Genomic DNA, 24,461 nt, shown 5'->3' with positions numbered 1-24,461 from the left:
ACAATTGTAAAAATATACGCACTTAGATTAATAAAGATAATAGGCCTAAAATTGTAATTTCATGTTTTCAGTGTTTTACTTACAATAAACTTAGGTAAATAACTACTAAGTTCTAATAACAATTTCATACAAGACTAAAAAAATATGATCATAATAAGTGTGGCAGAGACGCTGGCGGCACAACTATCTTACTTCATATTAAAAATAAAGAACGCGCCAAAATCGAGCCAATTAAAAACTTGTTGTGATAAAGGAAAACTAGTTTATTAAATCACAATTTCTACCCTTTTAAAATTTTTACCATTTTACAAAATGTAATACACTAGTATACCCTAATACTCAGTAATTTATACATCTAAACCATCCTCGGATAAACTGCAGGTGACAATCCAAATATTTGGATTTCTCCTAAAAAAAACGTTGGCAGAATATAGTTGGATAGTGTAAAGAATAAACAGGCACAATAACGTAAATGAAACAATACACAAATAACAGATAGCCCGCACATAAGAAAAATAAATTTATGACGACGTTTCGGTCCCGAAACATCGTCGTAAGTTCCTTTCTCTTATGTGCGGGTTATTTCTGTGTTGAATAGTGTCTCTGTTACGTTCGTACCATGAAAAGTCATAACCGACAAATCAGTCATCACAGGCTACAAGCGACTACATCCCCTCAGTATGTTTCACCGTATTCTTCTATCGTTCTAGTCATCCCATATAATTTACTGTGCCCACCCTGTTGAATCTCCAGCAAGATTAATTCCTCTAATACTGAATAAGAATTTAGCACTGTTAAGTCACTATGCTTTCGACAACTTTTTTCTAACTGTAATTAAAAATCTGTAACAAGTTCACAGCTCAAAAGGTATATTAAAATATTCTCAAGGAGGACGTGTTTTCAAATGAGCCAAGCAAGAAATTCAACTCCATTACCACCTCGTGATGACTCTGCACGCGGCGGCAGCTTACACTTAAATTAATAATTTTCATATGAAAGCTTAATACTGCGTTTCTACTTCAATATAAAGCTCTACCGGCTCTTATTAACCTTTCTACCTTATTATTAAAGTTCTAGGGACTTAGTAACCTTACTGCCTCAACATTCAGGCTCTGATGCCTCTTGAAGATTGAGACACTTATGCAGCATATGGGAATCTTTATTCAGGAAACGTTTCGCCACACAGTGGCTTCATCAGTCCAATACAAAGAGGAAGGCGTAAGGAGAGGAGGAGAATGAGGTAATCAGTCCCTCAACCTGGAGTCGATGTGTTCAGTCCATCAATCTTGTAGAATGTACAGCATAGGGCCGTAGACGTGGCTTATATACTGTAGTGAGGTGACGTGAAGCAGATGGAGGCGGGGTCATAGTGGTACCATCCACTAGTCGAAGTAGGTCTTCGTCCAAAGGTTGAACAAGTGTTGAAGAATTCTTTGTAACAAGACCCCATGATGCTGCCGTGTCTGACAGTTGTGATGAATGGTCATAGTGGATGGTACCACTATGACCCCGCCTCCATCTGCTTCACGTCACCTCACTACAGTATATAAGCCACGTCTACGGCCCTATGCTGTACATTCTACAAGATTGATGGACTGAACTCATCGACTCCAGGTTGAGGGACTGATTACCTCATTCTCCTCCTCTCCTTACGCCTTCCTCTTTGTATTGGACTGATGAAGCCACTGTGTGGCGAAACGTTTCCTGAATAAAGATTCCCATATGCTGCATAAGTGTCTCAATCTTCAACTTGTCGGTTTTTCATACCATTCATCACAACTGTCAGACACGGCAGCATCATGGGGTCTTGTTACAAAGAATTCTTCAACACTTGTTCAACCTTTGGACGAAGACCTACTTCGACTAGTGGATGGTACCACTATGACCCCGCCTCCATCTGCTTCACGTCACCTCACTACAGTATATAAGCCACGTCTACGGCCCTATGCTGTACATTCTACAAGATTGATGGACTGAACACATCGACTCCAGGTTGAGGGACTGATTACCTCATTCTCCTCCTCTCCTTACGCCTTCCTCTTTGTATTGGACTGATGAAGCCACTGTGTGGCGAAACGTTTCCTGAATAAAGATTCCCATATGCTGCATAAGTGTCTCAATCTTCAACTTGTCGGTTTTTCAAACCATTCATCACTCTGATGCCTCTTACCAACCGTACTACCTCAACATTCAGATTCTAGTAACGTTACAACCACAACATTCTTGATTTTTGCTATCGTGCCACCAGCAATATTTGTTTGGTGAAGGAAAGTATACATAAACAGTAATTAACGTCAGTGTAGAAACTCTCCAGGTTGAAAGAAATGAAGATTTGACTGAAGCCAGTAGTAATTCCATACCATCGTCCAGGAGGCCTGGCCTCAGGAGGCGGAATCAACAGCAGTCAGATAGCCAATGGTAATTACAGTTAGATAGTTATCATTTCTCAAAGATGTTGCTTTGTGAGCAGTGCATGACCAGGTGTGTTTGTCTGTCCAGACTCCACTGACTGTTGGAGTCGGAACAGATCACAATCATCAGTCACTTTCTAGAAACAGTTTTCTTCCTGGAGACTATTTCGGGAGTCCCCGCCCCAGAGCACAAGCCCCATACCAGCCCATCCCCTGGGTTGCTAGCCAGATAGACCAGGCTGTTTGTGAGAGCCGCACGCAGTCTAACGTCATTACTGCCAAGATCAAGATCCCAAAACCAGAATATCACCCATCTTCTCCCTCATTCTACATCATTAGCACCACCATCCTCTCCCTCACACTATGTTATTAGCACCACCATCCTCTCCCTCACACTACATCATTAGCACCGCCATCCTCTCCCTCACACTACATCATTAGCACCACCATCCTCTCCCTCACACTACATCATTAGCAGTGTCAACATAGTTGCTGATACCCTGCACATGTTTGTGTAGCATATCTGAGTATCGTAGTTAGTACCATCCATATGTATTATATAGACGACCCCTTGCTAAACTTAGCGGCTAACATGTGACGTCACAGTGCTGCTGGTGGGCGGCAGTCACCCCTGTCCCTCTCTCAGTTCTTGGATAGACCTACAGGCAGCTACAGGCAGGCTGGGACATTCCCCTACATACCTGGAGGGCATTCCGGGGATCAACGCCCCCGAGGCCCGGCCCACGACCAGGCCTCCTGGTGCTAATACAAGTGTATACAACCCAACAAGTGTGTTTATCTCCAGCCATCATATCTCCACGGAACCTTCCCAACAAATGGTGGAAACGGTGGTCGCGTAAATCTGATATTTACTCAGATGTACGGAGATTAACTTCTACCAGCAGACGGACATGTGTGTTGACCGCATGGCGGCCTAAACAGCCAGCTACCCCGAGCAAGCACTCACCAGCCTCTCTGCACGACTTCCCGGTCAGTCTGTGTGTCTTAGTGTCTTATCTGCTTATTTGCATTACTTCCGAGGGATTGATCAGGGTTTGCAAATTATGCCAAGCCAGTCTGTGGGGGAGACAGTCTCTAAGCCATCCAGCCTGCTCCAGTCCTAGCCTTGCCTGCTCAACCAGCTTTCCACCCTGCTGTGTTCATCGTTACAAGTTCTCAAGCCAGCCTGTGTGAAGGGTTTAAGCCACCAACTAACCCAGGTGACTAGCCCCAGTACACAAGCAAGCCACGCGAGTTCCAGCCTTCACCATCGCTTTGTGCTCTCAGTTCCAAGCCATCCTGAGTGCTTACACCATCACTGTGGTGTTGTGGTGTGTTTTAGGCCAGCTTGGCTTAGAATATTCTCGTGCCTAGTGTGGGTGTAAGCCAGAGCGCGTGGGTTACGCCGCTCATCCAGTTGGCCTAAGCCACTCGCGCAGTGTCTCGGCGCGCTGCCTCACTCACCCACACATACCCACCACCATTGTTTTTCACCCTTATATCGGGTCCTAGCACCTTATTTTACGGCTCACATAGCGGGTGAGTTCATCCACTGCCCTGGATCAATCCATTCCACCAGCTGAGGAGAAAGACTTAGCTCCCACTAACTTTCCAGACGAGGTCAAGCGTTTGTTGATACTTCTCACCTTACCACATCCTCTCTCTCTCTACATCATTAGCACCACTATCCTCTCCCTCATTCTACATCGTTAGCACAACTATACTCTCCCTTACTCTACATCATTAGCACCACCATCCTCTCCCTCACTCTACACCATTAGCACCATCCTCTCCCTAACTCTACATTAGCACCATCCTCTCCATCATTCTACATTAGCACAATCCTCTCCCTTACTCTACATCATTAGCACCACCATCCTCTCCCTCACTCTACATTAGCATCATTCTCTCATTCTACATCGTTAGCACCACTATCTTCTCCCTCATTCTACATCATTAGCATCACCATCCTCTCCGTCACTCTACATCATTAGCACCACCATCCTCTCCCTCATTCTACATCGTTAGCACCACCATCTTCTCCCTCACTCTACATCATTAGCATCACCATCCTCTCCGTCACTCTACATCAAAACACTACATGACTAATTCCTCATGATAAATGGCACCACAGAAGCAGGCATTTACATATGATTTACTGAAGTGTTGTCCACTTACTGAACTTGTTAGCGTCAGGAGCACTGGGAAACCTCTGTGGGAAAGCTTACATAATTCACGACACTCATGTACATTAGTGAACCTAAAATACCCCTGATTACAAAGGATAATTTGTACAACTGTTCAACAAGATATTTACAACAACATAATATACATGTTCGTTCAACAAGGTGTTTACAATAGCACAATACACAAGATCGTTAAACAAGGTGTTTACAATAGCACAATACACAAGATCGTTCAATAAGGTGTTTACAACAACATAATATACAAGATAGTTCAACAAGGTGTTTACAATAGCACAATACACAAGATCGTTCAACAAGGTGTTTACAAAAGCACAATACACAAGATCGTTCAAGAAGGTGTTTACAAAACCAAAATAAACAAGATAGTTCAACAAGGTGTTTACAATAGCACAATACACAAGATCGTTAAACAAGGTGTTTACAATAGCACAATACACAAGATCGTTCAATAAGGTGTTTACAACAACATAATATACAAGATCGTTCAACAAGATATTTAGAACAACACAATACGCAAGACTGTTCAAGAGGGCATTTAAAAGTGACAAATATATAAGATGGTTTAAGAGTGTGTTAACACTTTCTATCCCCGCTGGTCCTCATACCACACCTCTGACTCGGGTCCCCCACCAGACGCAACTCTTCAGAATGAACCAATTACCAGGCGGCCAGTGGCACGCATATGCCAGGCGGAGTGCTGGCACTGTGTCATCAGGAATTCGCCTCGCGTCAAGGGGAAAGTCTTCTTTGTCACCAGTGGTTGTGCTAGGTCAACCACTGTATACCAAATACAGGTGACGGTCCGATCACTTTCATACATGTAACTAATACCACAATAACAACACGCAAACACTACCACAATAATAGATGTGAACATCACTGCGAACACCACAATAACAGATGTGTTCTTGTGACAACAAACGAGTTCTTGTTACTATAACAACAGTGACAGACGTGTTCACGTGACTACAAATGATACAAAACTGTAATGGGTGGTGTTATCTGTCTGTTTGAGGACAATAAAGATGAGAGGTTCCTGGATCATGTTTTGAGGTACTGAGCTTTTTACCGCGTTGATGCTGGATTTTACTGTTTAATACTACTTTTGTGTTCTACCAGAAAGTTGAAAATCCATCTGCCTACCTTCCCCGTTATGTCCATAGCATGTGCATTCACCCCATGATCGCATTTGTAAAACGGCTTTACAAAATCCCTGTATACCACATTTGCGTATTGATTTTCTTCAAACGCCTACGTAATTCTGTCATAGTGGTTTAGCAGTTGTGGCAAGTATATCTCCCGGCTCTATAATCATGCTGGTTTGGGTTGTGCAGAGAGTGTTGTTCTTTAAAATTTGTAATTTGTCGTGTCATCACTCTGTCGAAGACTTTTATGCATAAGGGAGGCAGAGCTAGCGTTCTGCCTCCCTTATGCACAGAAGCTATGTCTGCACTCTTTAAGGTCTATGGACGTGTTCACGTGACTGCTACCATAATAACAGACGGGTTCGTGTGACTGTTACACAATAACAGACGGGTTCATGTGACTGATACCTTTGATGAGTTTCAGAGCCCGGCCATAGGCCAGGCTCGTCTGGTGCTAGCCTGGTCAATCAGGCTGTTGCTGCTGGAAGTCCGCTGCCACACACATTCATCACAGCCTGATTGATCTGGCACCTGGTGAAGATACGTGTCCAGTTTTCTCTTGAAAGCTTCTATACTTATTCCAGGCGTGTTTCTGATATCTTCTGGTAAGATGTTGAATAATCTGGGGCCATGAATGTTGATACAGTGTTCCCTTATTGTGCCCACCGCATCCCTGTTCCTCAATGGGTTTATTTTGCACTTCCTCCCATATCTCTCACCCCAGTATGTTGTTATGCCAGTGTGCAGATTTGGGACCAGGCCCTCGAGTGCTTTTCAGGTGTATATTATCATGTATCTCTCTCCTCCGTTCCAGTAAATACATGTTCAAGACTTTTAAGGCGTTCCCATGTATTTAAGTGATTTACTGGCTCTATGTGGGCCGCAAACGATCTCTGTATTTGTTCCAGTGGTAGTGGTGATGCAGCATGGTGATGCTACTTCACATGGTGGTGGCTGTAATCTGGTGGTGGTGGCTGTAATCTGGTGGTGGCGGCTGTAGCCTGGTGGTGCTAGAGTATAGACAGAGACTGCGGCGGCGGCAGTGACGCAACAGATAACAGTGCTGGAATACCGACAGTAACAGCGGTGGAACAGATGGTGTACTAGAGTACAGAAGGTGGGTGGTGGTGGTGCAACTGATGGTCGTGCAGATGACGAGACAGGTGGTGATAACAATTAATGATAAGAGGCCATCACAAACTCTGCCACTGTGGATACTGACACCACTAACGCCACCACTGCCACAGCATCCAGCGCTAATACTATCATTACCCTACAATCAAGCACTTCACCTCTGATCACACTGAAATCCCCTTACAGAGACAGACACATACACACACACACACACACACACACACACAGTAGCGGCCAGTGATGAGGCGGGGCCAGGAGCTATGAATCGACCCCTGCAACCACAACTAGGTGAGTACACACATCCTTCGAAGCCTAATTCGGCACGACACATGTTGTACCTCACGTCTCTTCCATTAACACAGACACCAGACTTCACAACTCTCCAAACACAAGGAAAGTCATGCAGCAACAACAACAATACACACACACACACACACACACACACTGGTGGGAATGACATCGCTAAGATAAGTGAAGCAGAAATACAATTCGAAGACAGCATCGTAATAACGGGTAACACAAACACTGCCGAGAGATAGAAGATATCATGAGACCAGGTAATAAGTCAAGAAAGAGGAGGCCTGGTCTGTGACCAGGCGGCGGGGGCGGTGACCCTCGAAACACACTCCAGATAGGTAAGATGAACAACACATGACGACACGGTATGCGAAATATGACCAGAAGGTTCAAAGAGGTTTTTACCTAAAAATCGGGTGAGCTATTAAAAGGGAGGAGAATGATATAATCCGCAAAGATCAGAAGAAATTTTAAAGACAAAGTAAGAAGTGAGCGAACTAAGCAATCCAGATACAATCTTAGATATTAAGAATACGAGAATAGTGCGAACCCTTAACAAGAACATACAAGTCAATGAAACAGGACACTATAGCAAGAACAGGTGGTCTGGTGGCTAAAGCTCCCGCTTCACACACGGAGGGCCCGGGTTCGATTCCCGGCGGGTGGAAACATTTGACACGTTTCCTTACACCTGTTGTCCTGTTCACCTAGCAGCAAATAGGTACATGGGTGTTAGTCGACTGGTGTGGGTCGCATCCTGGGGGACAAGATTAAGGACCCCAATGGAAATAAGTTAGACAGTCCTCGATGACGCACTGACTTTCTTGGGTTATCCTGGGTGGCTAACCCTCCGGGGTTAAAAATCCGAACGAAATCTTATCTTATCTTAAGTCAATGAAACAGAACACTATAACAAGAACATACAAGTCAATGAAACAGAACACTATAGCAAGAACATACAAGTCAATGAAACAGGACACTATAGCAAGAACATACAAGTCAATGAAACAGAACACTATAACAAGAACATACAAGTCAATGAAACAGAACACTATAGCAAGAACATACAAGTCAATGAAACAGAACACTATAGCAAGAACATACAAGTCAATGAAACAGAACACTATAGCAAGAACATACAAGTCAATGAAACAGAACACTATAGCAAGAACATACAAGTCAATGAAACAGAACACTATAGCAAGAACATACAAATCAATGAAACAAGACACTAAAACAGAGTATACTACAGACTCTGGCCATACAATAGAGCGCAAAAATAGTGTAAGGGACCTGGGAGTAGTAATGTCTGAGGATCTCACTTTCAAGGATCACAACAGTGCCACGATCGCACGTGCAAAGAAAATGATAGGATGGATAATGAGAACGTTCAAGACAAGAGATGCCAAGCCAATGATGATCCTCTTCAAATCACTTCTCTCTAGGCTGGAATACTGCTGTACATTAACATCTCCATTCAAAGCAGGTGAAATCGCAGATCTAGAGAGTGTACAGAGATCCTTTACTGCACGTATAAGTTCTGCCAAGCACCTTAACTACTGGGAACGTTTGGAAGCACTTGACTTGTACTCGTTGGAACGCAGGAGGGAGAGATATATCATAATCTACACTTGGAAAATCCTGGAAGGAATGGTCCCAAATCTGCACACAGAAATCACTCCCTACGAAAGTAAAAGACTGGGCAGGCGATGCAAAATGCCCCCAATTAAAAGTAGGGGCGCCACTGGTACACTAAGAGAAAACACCACAAGTGTCCGGGGCCCAAGACCGCTCAACATTCTCCCATCAAGCATTAGGGGAATTGCCAATAAATCCCTGGCTGCCTTCAAGAGAGAGCTGGACAGATACCTAAGTCAGTGCCGGATCAGCCGGGCTGTGGCTCGTACGTTGGACTGCATGCGGCCAGCAGTAACAGCCTGGTTGATCAGGCCCTGATCCATCGGGAGGCCTGGTCATGGACCGGGCCGCGGGGGCGTTGATCCCCGGAATAACCTCCAGGTAACCTCCAGGTAGGTAGCAAAAACATACAAGTCAATAAAACAGAACACTATAGCAACAACATACAAGTCAATGAAACAGGACACTATAGCAAGAACATACAAGTCAATGAAACAGGACACTATAGCAAGAACATACAAGTCAATGAAACAGGACACTATCAGACTGCTGGAAAATTGCAACCTGTGATTTACCTGTGGCAAGTTTCGAAGATTTTCCTACATTTGTTAATTACCTATTTGGCCAGATTATTGCTGTTAGCAGTCCGCTGGCCATTATAGCCATCACAGCCTGCTTGATCCGGAACTTGGCTGAGGTCCAGCTTTCCCTTAAAGACTTAAACATTTATTACGACAATGTTTCCGATAGCTAGTGATAGCGGGTTAAATCTAGGGTCACAAATGTTGATTCACAAGCTGCTCCATTGCAATTATGGTGCCCATGCTTTTTACTATTTTTTTTTTTTTTACAAATATCTCTCATATCTTCACTTCAGCAAGTTATCACTCTGTACATTCAAAATTAGCCCTCACGTGTCTTCTATGTATTTATTACCAAATATTTTTCTTCTCTCTTCCAGTTATATTTCAAAGATTCTGAGACGTTCCTAGCAGTTGTTGTATTCTTTTTCTCTGTGCGAACCGTAAATTATCTTTGTACATTTTCCGGATCGGATATCTCTTCTACTCTGAACAGAGGTGTAAGCACAGCACAATATTCAAGACATAATAACGAAAGTGATTCGAAAACTACCACCAACGGTATTATCTTCTTTGAAAGTTCTCATTACTCACTCTACCATTTTTCTGCCCTTGGCTGCATTTGCCAGTATTTTTAAACCTATGAGCTATTCCACTCATCTACACCTCTACTGCACGATCACTTTTCCTGTATTCTTTTATAGACTAATAAATTTTATTTCAAAAGAATGAAGTTTATGGTGTCTTCAGCCTGTCTTATCACATGTCCCTCAGGGAGGTTCACAAATATACTTCCATCTCAATTAACCTATAAAATATGCTATAACGAACTGAAAATTAAAGGCACTATCATTGAGATGAAACAGGGAAGAAACACACACAGAACAACGCAAAAGTAAGGATACAAAGCAGTGGTCAAAGAACAAACGATGAGAATGAAACAGCAGAATAAATAAAACAGAACAAGTTGAAGAAATATGCTCAGAGGATACCCGAGGGAACCCTGAACAAACAGGAAACGAAACTGACGTCCACAGAGATAGTAGGCAGAGGGGATATATGTAGGTACTATGCTAAGGGGATCTGTGTAATTATATATATATATATATATATATATATATATATATATATATATATATATATATATATATATATATATATATATATATTTGTGTGTGTGTCGTGCCGAATAGGCAGAACTTGCGATCTTGGCTTAAATAGCAACGTTCATCTTGCCATATAAGACAAGTGAAAATTTGTGTATGCAATAATTTCGCCAAAATCATTCTGAACCTAACGAAATAAAATATATTTCTCTGTGTTTGTTTAGTATTAAATTACTGTAAACAAATCTAAAATATATTTAGTTGGGTTAGGCTAAAATAAATTGTTCTTGTTATAATAAGGTTAGGTAAGTTTTCTAAGATCCTTTTGTTGCAAAATTAAAAACTGTTACATCAACATTAATGAAAAAAATATATCTTTAAACGTATAAGAGAAAATTTCAGAAAGGGCATAATTTTAAATGAGTTCTTGCTAATTGACAAGTTTTACATATTCGGCACGACATATATATATATATATATATATATATATATATATATATATATATATATATATATATATATATAAATATATATATATATATATATATATATATATATATATATATATATATATATATATAATGTCGTGCCGAATAGGCAAAACTTGGGATTTTGGATTAAATAGCAATGCTCCTCTTTTAATTTCGCAAAAATCAATCTGAACCTAACGAAAAAAAATATATTTAACTGAGTTTATTAAATTATTGTAAACTTATCTAAAATATATTTAGTTGGATTAGGCTAAATTAAACTGCGCTTGTTATAATAAGGTTAGGTAAGTTTTCTAGGGTTCTTCTGGTACAAAATTAATTTTTACATTAACATAAATGAAAAAAAAAAATTAAACGTATAAGAGGAATTTTTTTTAAAGGACTTAATTTTATACGAGTTCTTGCTAACTGACCAGCTTTACCTATTTGGCATTATATATATATACATATATATATATATATATATATATATATATATATATATATATATATATATATATATATATATATATATATATATATATATATATATATACACACACACACGATCACCCTAAACAGGTGATATCACGATATGCAGAATAACCACTGTGAAAAAAATACCAAAATTTCAAGCGCTCTCGTGACTTCTCACATTATCAAAGAACTATGATAGTTGCTTGATAATGTAAGAAGTCACGAAAACGCTTGGAATTTCGCTATTTTTTTTCACAGTAGTTGTTCTGCATATATATATATATGTCGTGCCGAATAGGCAGAATTTGCGATCTTGGCATAAATAGCAACGCTCATCTTGCCATACAGGACAAGTGAAAATTTGTGTATGCAATAATTTCGCCAAAATCATTTTGAACCTAACGATAAAAATATATTTCACTGTGTTTGTTTAGTATTAAATTACAGTAAACAAATCTAAAATATATTTAGTTGGGTTAGGCTAAAATAAATTGCTCTTGTTATAATAAGGTTAGGCAAGTTTTCTAAGATTCTTTTGTTGCAAAATTAAAAATTTTTACATTAACATTAATGAAAAAAATGTATCTTTAATCGTATAAGAGAAAATTTTCGAAAGGACTTAATTTTAAATGAGTTCTTGCTAATTGACCAGTTTTACATATTCGGCACGACATATATATATATATATATATATATATATATATATATATATATGTCGTGCCGAATAGGCAGAACTTGCGATCTTGGCTTAAATAGCAACGCTCATCTTGCCATATAGGACAAGTGAAAATTTGTGTATGCAATAATTTCGCCAAAATCATTCTGAACCTAACGAAAAAAATATATTTGATTGTGTTTGTTTAGTATTAAATTACTGTAAACGTATTAAAAATACATTTAGTTGCGTTAGGCTAAAATAAATTGCTCTTGTTATAATAAGGTTAGGTAAGTTTTCTAAGATTCTTTTGGTGCAAAATTAAAATTTTTTACACTAACATTAATGAAAAAAATATATCTTTAAACGTATAAGAGAAAACTTCAGATAGGACTTAATTTTAAATGAGTTCTTGCTAATTGACCAGTTTTACATAATCGGCACACACACACACACACACATATATATACATATATATATATATATATATATACATATATATATATATATATATATATATATATATATATATATATATATATATATATATATATATATATATATATATACGTGTGTGTGTGTGTGTGTGTGTGTGTAGGTAGGTAGGTAGGTAGCAACACTAGAAAAATGTTCTGATATGCCAAGGAAGGGAAAATGTTGCTTATAATAAGGACTGCAGGCATTTCCACCCTGAGATTTACAGATCTTCATTAGTGTTCAGAGAATATGACCTTAATTATCCAAATTTCCGTGTGAAAGTAACGCGATGGTACAAAAATTCTTACCAAGAAAACGAGACCATAGCAAACAGCATTATTAAACTGAGAAAAGAGTAAACAAAATATATACAATGAAAAGCAACATGAGGTACAGAGATACATGAGAGTGGAACAAAATAAAATAGTTTTTTATTGAACATACAACCAAGAGTGCAACCAGTACCGGAGAGAATAGATACATGTACACCAACCAACTTCCATACTACAATATGGTAAAGCACCAGGGGTACTAAAAAAATCTTAAATCCAAATATCCCTTTTCTTGCTAACATCCAGGGGTAAAAAGACAACTAAAAATAAACAAATTTAACTATACAAGTGTACTCCGTACATAAATGCCATTTGGAACATTCACAGAAATACATAAAAGGAATGCTTTGTAAACAGATATTGTAGTAGTTTTGAGTAGTAGAGGTACTAGGAATCAATGTGGAGGAAAGTAATCAGGTAATTTTTGTAGCATATTAACCACCATCAGTAACGGCTGAAGAATTCAAGGAGCTGATAAAGAAAAAAAAATGCCTTGAAAAGCCTACACTAAATATTATCCTTCTTGGAGATGTCAATCTGCCACACGTTAGATTATAGTCGACAACAGAAGTGTATCAGACACGGTACCTGGAATAGCCCAGTAAACACATACCAAAAGTGTTACAGGGGTTCTGTAAAAAGTTCGTTTTGATTCAAAACAGGAACAAAAACATTCTAGACCTGATCTTTACGAATAATGGGGGACTAGTCGGGGACAATCTCAATTACAACATACCAACAAGCCTAGAAACCTAAGGTGGGATCAAAGGAAATAGCCAACGTTAAATGATGTTTAACATTTCTAACTTCAACAACCAGAAAATTTACTGAGATCAGATAAAGAATTATCAAATATTCCCTGGGAAAGGGTCTGAAACAATGTAAATGCAAATTAAAGTATGAAAAAGCTGAATACTTACATGTAGTCTGTAAAAAATGTGTTCCGCTAAGAAAGCCTAAAAGATCAGCCATTGAAAAATATCGAAGAATATACAAAACAAGAAAGGTTACAGAACTACTTTAAAATGAGAATATGCTGCAAAGAAGGAAAATCTACAACGAAAGAACATAGAACAAACTAAAACATTCTTACCAGAATAAAGAGTCACATAAACATGAAACCACAGAAGAAATAACATAAGTCTTAAATATTTTTACACGTACGAAAATCCAAAATAAGAACTACCCCAAGAAATAGCCTACTAATAGGAGGTTCCTACATTGACAACGAAAAACGAAACGAGTGAAATCTTCAGAGACAAGTATGAATCAGTGTTCAGCAATTCACTAAACAGGAGGGTAGCGACTCAAGGAAAGGTTTATCATTACCTCTGTCCAATCGACAAATTACACATCAGGACATAAGCACATATCGCTATACACGCAGCATCTGGGCCAGATTAACGGAACTCTCTATTTATAATGAAATTCAAACTACCATGTCTGAGGATCTCACTTTCAAGGATCACAACAGTGCCACGATCGCACGTGCAAAGAAAATGATAGGATGGATAATGAGAACTTTCAAAACGAGAGATGCCAAGCCCATGATGATCCTCTTCAAATCACTTGTTCTCTCTAGGCTGGAATACTGCTGTACATTAACATCTCCATTCAAAGCAGGTGAAATCGCAGATCTAGAGAGTGTACAGAGATCCTTTACTGCACGTATAAGTTCTGTCAAGCACCTTAACTACTGGGAACGCTTGGAAGCACTTGACTTGTACTCGTTGGAACGCAGGAGGGAGAGATATATCATAATCTTCACTTGGAAAATCTTGGAAGGAATGGTCCCAAATCTGCACACAGAAATCACTCCCTACGAAAGTAAAAGACTGGGCAGGCGATGCAAAATGCCCCCAATAAAAAGTAGGGGCGCCATTGGTACACTAAGGGAAAACACCATAAGTGTCCGGGGCCCAAAACTGTTTAACAGCCTCCCATCAAGCATTAGGGGAATTGCCAATAAACCCCTGGCTGCCTTCAAGAGAGAGCTGGACAGATACCTAAAGTCAGTGCCGGATCAGCCGGGCTGTGGCTCGTACGTTGGACTGCGTGCGGCCAGCAGTAACAGCCTAGTTGATCAGGCCCTGATCCATCGGGAGGCCTGGTCATGGACCGGGCCGCGGGGGCGCTGATCCCCGGAATAACCTCCAGGTAACCACTATCACGAGCACTCAGCATACTTTGGAGGAAGAGCGTTGATTTAGGTGAAATCCAAGAAGTCTTAAAAAGTGCAGGTATAGCTCCTCTCCACAAAGGTGGCAACAGTGCCCAGGAAATAAATTTGAGATCAGTGACACCATCACACAAAAATATTTGACGGGGTGGTGAGACATCAAATAGTAAATTTTAAAGCAAAGTCAATATGGGTTTAGACAAGGAAGATCATGTTTGCCAAGAGTGAACTTTGATAAAGTTACAGGAATTTTGGAAGAAACCCAAAATGGAAATGTGGTCTCTACAGACTTCATGATCTGCACGGACAAAGGTGATCATGTAGTGATGACATACAAGAAGGGTAAATAGGTATACCAAGAATAGTAGACAAGTGAATTTCCAATTTTGTAACGAACAGAACATAAATATTAGTGAAGTAAAAAGCTCAGTGCCCCAAGGCACAGTCTTAGCACCTTCACTGTAACTCATCCTTATACGAGACACACAAACGCAAACCAGAGTTTTGTATCATCCTCTGCTGACGATGAAAAAAAAAAAAAAAAAAAGTCACCTCGGCAGAGGACACCGAAAAACTGCAAAAGGACTTAAAGACTTCCAGTGGGTGGTAGAAAATAACATGATGCTCAAGGGTAACAAATTCCAATTGCTCAGATATGTAAGAATGAGGACCTCAAAAGGGGAAGTGAATACAAAAGATTACATAAAATTAATAGAACATGTAATAGACTTGGGTACAGTAACGTCAGTTGACCTTAGTTTAGAGAACACAATGAAGCAACTGCTACAAAAGTCAGAAAAATGACAATAAGAAATGAGAACTTGCAAAGTAAGAGAGCTAATACTAACGGTGAAAGATGCTCACACTGTGTAAATATTGTTTGCCTCAGAGAACTTAAAATGTACTTTCGGCAGTGTTTATGTTATGAATGCAAAGAAACTGGATGTCCTAGCACTAAGCAAAACAAAACTAAAAGTGAAAGGAGATTTTCAATGAGGAGGAGTAAATGGAGTTAAATCAGATGCATCTGAGAGAACTACAGCTACAGGAAGAATAACATCAATATTAAGAGATTAATTGTAGAAACAAAAGAGGGGCCCAAGTATTTACACTTCAGTATTATGTGGATTAGAATAAAGGTGGGATGTATGATGTGGTTATAATAAGTGTTTATGTACTTGGGGGGAGGATGCTTGATGTGTGCAATGGAGAAAAATACTGGAAAGTATTAAGCGAATATTTAGGGAGTTTTGAATCAAGTGAGAGGATAAAAGTTGTGGGGAAATAAATGCTGAAGTGGAAGAGATTGTTGTAGACAGCACAGCAGGCAATTTTGGACGTCCAGGGGTAAAATAATGAGTGGTTTTTAATTGAATTATGTACAGCAAGATGTTTGGTCAGAGGCAACCCCCCCAGCCCCTTTTAATTTAAAGGAAAACAGGATAAACAACTATACGAGATGAGATAGTGTTTAATGACAGGACACTGCTGAACTATGATTTAGTAAATAAAGCACTGATAGGTACACTTCTGAAGATTATTATTTAGTGCTAACTACAATGAGAGAGAGAAAGAGAGAGAGAGAGAGAGAGAGAGAGAGAGAGAGAGAGAGAGAGAGAGAGAGAGAGAGAGAGAGAGAGAGAGAGATCAGAGGGTGAGAGAAAAATGGAAGTGAATAAACTAAAAGAAACGTTAAGGGAAGATATAAGCAACTACTGGGAGAAAGGTCGGCTCAAGAGTCTACAGATAAGAGGTCAACGAGGTAGGGTGCACATTTAAGAATTTAATGCTAGAATGCACAGCAGACATCTGAGGTTATACAATGGTGAAGGCATATGAGAAAAGGAATACTGGAGGAAGATCAAGAAGGTAGGTGGTAAAGGAGAAAAGTTAGCACATGAGAGGGTTTTACAATGAAGAAATGATGTAGGAAAGGCAGTGTGTACGGAGACAGAGAAAAAAAAGAGACGTTAAATGAGTAATGAAAAAAGTACAAAAGGAAGCGAACTAGAGAATGAGGGAAAGAGGAGAGGATTTCTTTATCATCAAATTGTGCTGAATATAAGAAAGTTTAATAAGTTGAGAAAGTCTGGGTAGTAAATGGACTTGGCAGTTAATTGCCGAAGAGGGGAGACGTTAGATGGGGAGGGTGCTGGAGAGAATATTTTGAAGACCTGTTAAATACTGATGAAGGGGAGGTAGTGGGCAGAAGTGGGTAAAGTAGCGGGGACAGACAGTATTAAAACTGAAATATTAAAAGAAGCTGTGGATATAATTTTGAAATAGTGTATTTGTGAAATATATGCATAAAAGAAGGGAATATACCTAAGGATTGTCAGAGAGCAAATACACTGTTTCTTTATATAAGGAGAAAAGAGGACACGAGTGTGTGTGCAAGAAATAACGGGAATAAACCTGCTGAATATATCAGTTAAAGTGTACTGTAGAATTAGTGTCGAAAGAAACAAACACAAGACGAAAAGAAAAAGTACAGAGGGTGTTTACACCTCAATCGTCCCCCTCCCCCCCTAATTCTACGCCTTTCTAGAGAGTGCAGATTCAGGGTCCTCAGTCTATCATCATCGGGAAGATTACTGATACATGGGATCAACTTTGTCATCCTCCTTTGTATGTTTTCCAGTAAATAAAGGTAAGGAACATTCAGTCACAGTTGTGGATTTAGAGAAGGCAAATGATGTGGATAGGGAAGTAAAGTGGCAGATGTTGCAAATGTATGGAATAGGTAGTAAGTTAAAAAAAAGCAATAAAGATTTTGAATGCAGAGGCTTAGGTTAGGAAATGTGGGTAAAGGAGAGACTTTTTTTTCCAGTAAAAGTAGGACCTAAACAGGGATGTGTGATATCACCGTGGTGGTTTCAGATATTTAAAGTGCTGGGTTGTAAAAGAAGTGAGAGCTAGGGTGTTAGGAAGAGGTGTGAAGAATAAAAGGTAAATATGATACAATATGGAAGCTATACACAAATAACCCTTCAGTTACCCCCCTTCCGTGTTTTTGGTCCTAACCCTTAGCTCTCCTGCAGTGCTCCTTTTTCATGTCTTCAGACTGATCCGACTTTTACTACTACCACCATTAATGCTACTATTGCTACTACCTTTGCTTTTGCCTCCCTTCACCCCTCACTTCCCTTTCTATCTCCTTTCTCACTTAAACAACTCTCCCTACTTAAACTACCACTACTTCTTTACCTTCCTCTCTTGGTCCCGTCCCCGTCCATTTTGCTCATATATACACTGGCTCCCCCCTCTCTCTTTTATGTTAGTGTGACTTTGTAAGTGGTCCAAGTCAGACCGAAACGTCGTCATAAGCTTCTCTCTCCCATGTGTGAGGGTTGTGTATTGTTCCAGTCACGGTATTGTGCCTTTTTGTTCAATATGCAAGCTGTCACTTACTCTTTACCGATGACATTTCTTTTGAGGTATTTTGAAGAGAAGTTAAGTTGGAAGAGTTTGGGAGGGTTTACCTGGAGAGAGTTTCGGGGGTCAACGCCCCCGTGGCCCGGTCTGAGACCAGGGTGTGTAAAGGAACGAAATTAAAGAGTGAACATAGAAAAGAGCAAGGTGATGAGAGTAAAAAAAAAAATATGAAGCACTGGATATCAGACTGGAGGGAGTATGGGGGAAAGTGGATGCATTTAGATTTATGGGAATGGACATGTCGGCAGATAGCTAAATCAGGTGTTGCATGTGTGGGGGAGGGGTTACGTGATGGCTGTGTCAGGTTTGGGCAAGGCATGCCTGACAAGAACATCTGAAATCATAAACCTTCTAGAATGGCATTGGTAGAGCCAATAAAAGCTAATGTCAAATATCGCCTGTGGGTACCGAAGCTTCCATAACAATCTTAACAAATCTTCGAGGACAATTGTCCTCAAAGATTTGTTATGTTATACCATGAATTAAAAAAGATCTTAGACTTAACCATACGAAAGCAAAGCAAATGCTATAGTAATTATGGACAAGGTAGATTATAGGGGAAAAATAACATAAAAAACGGGTGAACTGACGTGACCCCTAGAGCGAAGTTGAGCAAACGTGTGTAAAATAACAGAACAGAAGCAACACAAGCCTCAGGGAGACTATACTAGTAATCAGGTAGAATACAGTATTAAAGTATGCAAGACTTTTTTCTTTCAGAACAAAAATAGTTTATGTAATAGAAAAGAGGCCAACATGTCAGTAGTCAGAAGAAAAAGCTGAGACAGAGGAAATGGGTGAGCCAATATAGGTGTCAGCTCGCGGGCAAGTATCCCAGGCTGCGGGGGCAGTGACCTTCCAACCTCCAACTCGTACGTACATCATGGACCATGATGGAGAATTAGACATGTGCAATATCTGGGTATCTTTATTTGTAGACACTTCGCCAACCAGTGGCTTTATCAATACAAGGACATAATCTGAAGAATGTAGAATTATATACAACAGATGAGGGATTGATTACCTCATCTTTTGTATAAAATTCTACATTCTTCAGATAATGTTCTTGTATTGATAAAGCCACTAGTTGGCGAAACGTTTACAAATAAAGATACCCAGACGTTGCACATGTGTCTAATTCTTCATCTTGTCGGTATTGTATACTATTTATGTACATGGGCCATATCTTATTTTCACATTAACCTGCCGTAGCAACATCCCAAAGATTAAGTCATCCAGTTGTTGGAAGAGCGTACCACAGAGTTCCGATTTAGGAAGAAGAGGCAGCTACGGAACTGGAAAGTTTTGAATCAAGGAAGGAAAACGTGACTGGCAAAAGTTATAAGATATTCTTAAGAAAGAAGAGAGAGTATTTTTAGTTAAAAGATGATACTGTGGGAGGTCAGGTGCAAGAGGAGACGGCTATTAAGTCTGAATAGTCATCTAGCAATGGTTCAGAGGTGGAAAAGAAGAAGAATGTAATAACATGCCACAATAACATAGCTGTAACAAGTCTATACTGACCCAGAACTTGGAAAGGAAAGTGTCGATGACATTTCCATTCGTCGAGGATCATTATGGACGTATAAAATCTTGTGTTCATATTATAGAATAACAGTGAAAGTGGAATGAGAACCTCCAATATAGAAATGATACTTCTGGTTACTCCTCAGCATACAAAATGTATTGAGGTAGAAGTAAATTGAAAGATTTGAATGACGAGGTGGTGGACGTAAGTTATACACACAGCTTTCAAGTGTAGATAGGATTACATGACTCAAGAAATCGTAATGACACGATTGCAAATAAACCATACCCCCGGCCGGGATTGAACCCGCGGTCATAGAGTCTCAAAACTCCAGCCCGTCGCGTTAGCCACTAGACCAGCTAGCCACAATAAGATTCATCCAACTAGGTATATTTCTACACCATAGGAAAGTTAGCACAGGTGCCTGTGCTAACTTTCCTATGGTGTAGAAATATACCTAGTTGGATGAATCTTATTGTGGCTAGCTGGTCTAGTGGCTAACGCGACGGGCTGGAGTTTTGAGACTCTATGACCGCGGGTTCAATCCCGGCCGGGGGTATGGTTTGGTAGATAGGATTAAAAAGTTCTGAAACCAGTAATGGAGACTGAAGTAGCTTAAGAGATTGGGTCAAGAATGACACGATTTGCCCCGCACTCAAATCAGCGAGTACAAGATTATTCATCTAGCACAGAATTGCTAAAGAAAATATAATTTGACCACTCAACCTAAAAAAAATGTACCAAGAAGGCGGTAAACTTGCAGTTTAATGTTAGTCTTGTAGAGAAAGACAGCGTCACACAGCAAAATAGTTCAAGGCAGTGTCACAGAGCAAGAGAGTTTAAGGTATAGTGTCACAGAGCAAGACAGTTTAAGGTATAGTGTCACAGAGCAAGACAGTTAAAGGTATAGTGTCACAGAGCAAGACAGTTTAAGGTACAGTGTCACAGAGCAAGACAGTTTAAGGTATAGTGTCACAGAGCAAGACCGTTTAAGGTATAGTGTCACAGAGCAAGACAGTTTAAGGTATAGTGTCACAGAACAAGACAGTTAAAGGTATAGTGTCACAGAGCAAGACAGTTTAAGGTACAGTGTCACAGAGCAAGACAGTTTAAGGTATAGTGTCACAGAGCAAGACCGTTTAAGGTATAGTGTCACAGAGCAAGACAGTTTAAGGTATAGTGTCACAGAGCAAGACAGTTTAAGGTATAGTGTCACAGCAAGACAGTTTAAGGTATAGTGTCACAGAGCAAGACAGTTTAAGGTATAGTGTCACAGAGCAAGACAGTTTAAGGTACAGTGTGACAGAGCAAGACAGTTTAAGTTATAGTGTCACAGAGCAAGACAGTTTAAGGTATAGTGTCACAGAGCAAGACAGTTTAAGTTATAGTGTCACAGAGCAAGACAGTTTAAGGTATAGTGTCACAGAGCAAGACAGTTTAAGGTATAATCTCACAGAGCAAGACAGTTTAAGGTACAGTGTCACAGAGCAAGACAGTTTAAGGTATAGTGTCACAGAGCAAGACAGTTTAAGGTATAGTGTCACAGAGCAAGACAGTTTAAGGTATAGTGTGACAGAGCAAGACAGTTTAAGTTATAGTGTCACAGAGCAAGACAGTTTAAGGTATAGTGTCACAGAGCAAGACAGTTTAAGTTATAGTGTCACAGAGCAAGACAGTTTAAGGTATAGTGTCACAGAGTAAGACAGTTTAAGGTATAGTGTCACAGAGCAAGACAGTTTAAGGTATAGTGTCAGAGCAAAACCCAGAAAGTGTGTGTCGGGAAATGTTGCTGAGCTGACTTTGACAAGTGTTAGGAAGTGTTGGGTTGTTGACTTTGACAAGTGTTAGGAAGTGTTGGGTTGTTGACCTTGACATGTGTCAGGAAGTGTTGAGGTGATGACCTTCACATGTGTCATGATGTACTGATGGTAACACCCGTGTGTCTTGAGAAAACATGATGAGGAATCTGTGTGTGGCAACAGTTTGACAGGTGTTCATGATTGCGATGGATATATAATATTGAAATGGAGATTTCTGTGGTGCCATGACAGGGATTATGTGGTGGAGATATATGGTTAATGCGAGTAAAGAGCAAATGGTTAAAACTCACCTGAGCGAGGGAGCGAACCTCGTCTGGGTCGCGCCAGGTAGATATGGCGGGGCGGCGTTTCTCTGGGGCGGCTGTCGTGGGCACTCCTGGCTTGGGCTTCATCTCTGCTGGGGCACGCTCGAATATAAGCACTCGTTCGGCCACACTGCCCTGCGTAAGGAAGGGTCTGATGGCCACCCCAGCGCTGTTGTATCCGGTGGTAGGAGATTGAGATCTCTCCCTGATGTGGGCCTTCTGTTGATCAGTCAGCTCAGGGTGTGGCAGAGCAGAGATGCTGCCCGCTACAAGCGGCTCTGGCGACCCTGCCTTTCTCATTTTACGTAACTTGCGTCGATAAAATTCGGGCAGTGTGGAACCCACTTCATCCGCTTGAATGCTGAAGGAACCCCTCCACATGGAATCAGACAACGAGGTGCTGCCGTTTTCGAAGCGCGTACGTGCCATCATGACGCGGCCGTCCCCATTGACCGTTTGTTTGGAGATACTACGGTAGTCGTTGAGCCGTTGCGAAGAGTGTGGATGTTGTTGTGATTCCTGGTAGCGCACCTTAGCAAAGTCAACCGCCGACATGTCCCCGTCTCCTGCCTTGCCTGTGATTCGGCTGGTAGTCTCTCGAGAGTTGGAGACCTGTCTTATGACTGTCTGCGGAGCTTGTTGGTGTTGTGTTTGTTGCTGTTGCCTCATAATAGTCTGCTGCTGTATTTGTTGGTGTTGCGTCTGTTGTTGCTGTAGCTGATGTTGGATCTTTTGTTGCTGTTGCTGCTGATGTTGCTGCGGCTGTGTCTGATGCTGCTGCTGTATCTGTTGATTTTGAATTTTTTGTTGTCCTTGTTGTTGAACCCGCTGTTGATGGGTTTCTGTTGGCTTGTCAACATCAACTGTTACACTGATGGAATATTTAGGTCTCCTGATCTGACCAGACGGCTCGGTAGTCTCTGGGTGGGGCACGGTACTACTGATGGTGCCACCTGTGATGATAGTATTATTGGCAGGTAAAGTTGGGGAGTGGGTGTGGGTGGGGGAATGGGTGAGAGTGGGAGAGTGAGTGAGGGTGGGGGAGTGACTGTGGGTGGGGGAGTGAGTGTGGGTAGGGATGGAGGGTGCAGACATAGGACGAGCCTGACCAATGGGTCGTAAGTGATCTCCATCATCAATTAAGGTGCCGGTGCGTAGGGCGTGCATGAGACGTTCCTCTTCCTGGTCGACAGCAGACATTGTCACAACCTTGTGTCGAAGTGGCACACTCGAGAACTTCTGGCCTCCAGTACTTTCTACCCTCGTTTCCAGCGTCGTTATGTAATTGGTGGAGGTGGTGGTGGTAGAGGCTGACGAGTACGAGGATGATGATGCAGATGATACATGTGAAGACGAAGTGTGACTTTTTGATTTTCTTTCAATGATTGTTGGTTGTTTGTTCTTCAAGGGCCAAGTGGAGGTGTTGGGCGGAGGTCCTTCATTCCAGCCAGGCTGAGATACCGGCGGGTTTGGAGAGGCAGAGCGCCGACTCCGAGAATCGTGCTCTACCTGCATGCGTGACCATTCCGTGGACACAGACGTGTCGCTTCTTGCTCCACCATAACGTCTTGCAGCTGTATTGGCATTAGCAATGTTAGAACTGCTCATGCCACTGCCACTTATGTTGCTGGACATGCTGTTCGCCATATGCTGTTGTGCAATCCGTCCTATGGCTCCCATTGCGCTGGCTGAAGAGACAATAGATCCCGGGCCAGCAGCATGGGTTGCCGCGCGAGATGTTATGGCCATCTGCCGTTCGAATCTCTGGAGTGCCTCTTGTATAGACGAGGGCGCGCTTTTTGGTCGTTGTGATGCCAGGGCGGCGACCGCTGCGGCGTGGTGTCGCGCCTTATCTTCTATCACAAAAGAGTTTACCAGCTCCTGCAAGGATGCTTCGAAATCAGGATCCGCTAGAAGATCAAACGGGCTGTCGTGCTGTTGTTGCTGCTGCTGAGCAGGTTCCACACCTGAGTAAGATGAGGATCTCTCTGGAGGCGGAGGAGGGTGGATAAGAGTACCTCTAGGGGATTGAGGAGCAGCAGGGGCTACGTACGGTCGAGGGCTACCCTGTGTCAACAAAGGAGAGGTGGGTGATGAGTAAGCTTGACGAGGGGATACTGGTGACGACTGAACAACGTTGTTGTTAGGATATGGTGGCTGCTGGATGCCGGGTGACTGTGGTGCCGAGCCCGGGGGGATGTAAGGACGTGGGGAAGTATTGAGGGTACGGACGGGGGAGGCGGCGTGAGGTCTGCCGTTGTGAA

At 41.2% G+C, this 24,461-nt stretch overlaps 1 protein-coding gene across 11 annotated transcripts in view; it reads right to left on the bottom strand.

Moving 5' to 3' along the window:
• LOC128685956 (mucin-2) overlaps positions 1–24,461 on the bottom strand; it is an 859,817-nt gene that overhangs the window by 461,628 nt on the left and 373,728 nt on the right. For all 11 annotated transcript variants that reach the window (XR_011391787.1, XR_011391786.1, XM_070083386.1 and 8 more), the window contains exon 2: positions 22,183–24,461. This exon is cut by the window's right edge and continues 1,215 nt beyond it. Coding sequence is in view for 9 of the 11 variants with exons in the window: in XM_070083386.1 (XP_069939487.1) it covers positions 22,183–24,461 (2,279 nt within the window). In the remaining 2 variants the exon portion in view is untranslated. The remainder of the gene's footprint in view (positions 1–22,182) is intronic.

The sequence above is a fragment of the Cherax quadricarinatus genome, chromosome 9 (assembly GCF_038502225.1).
Source record: "Cherax quadricarinatus isolate ZL_2023a chromosome 9, ASM3850222v1, whole genome shotgun sequence".
Taxonomy (NCBI): domain Eukaryota; kingdom Metazoa; phylum Arthropoda; class Malacostraca; order Decapoda; family Parastacidae; genus Cherax; species Cherax quadricarinatus.
Note: the sequence above shows the minus strand (reverse complement) of the source record. Positions and strands in the feature narration are given on the sequence as shown.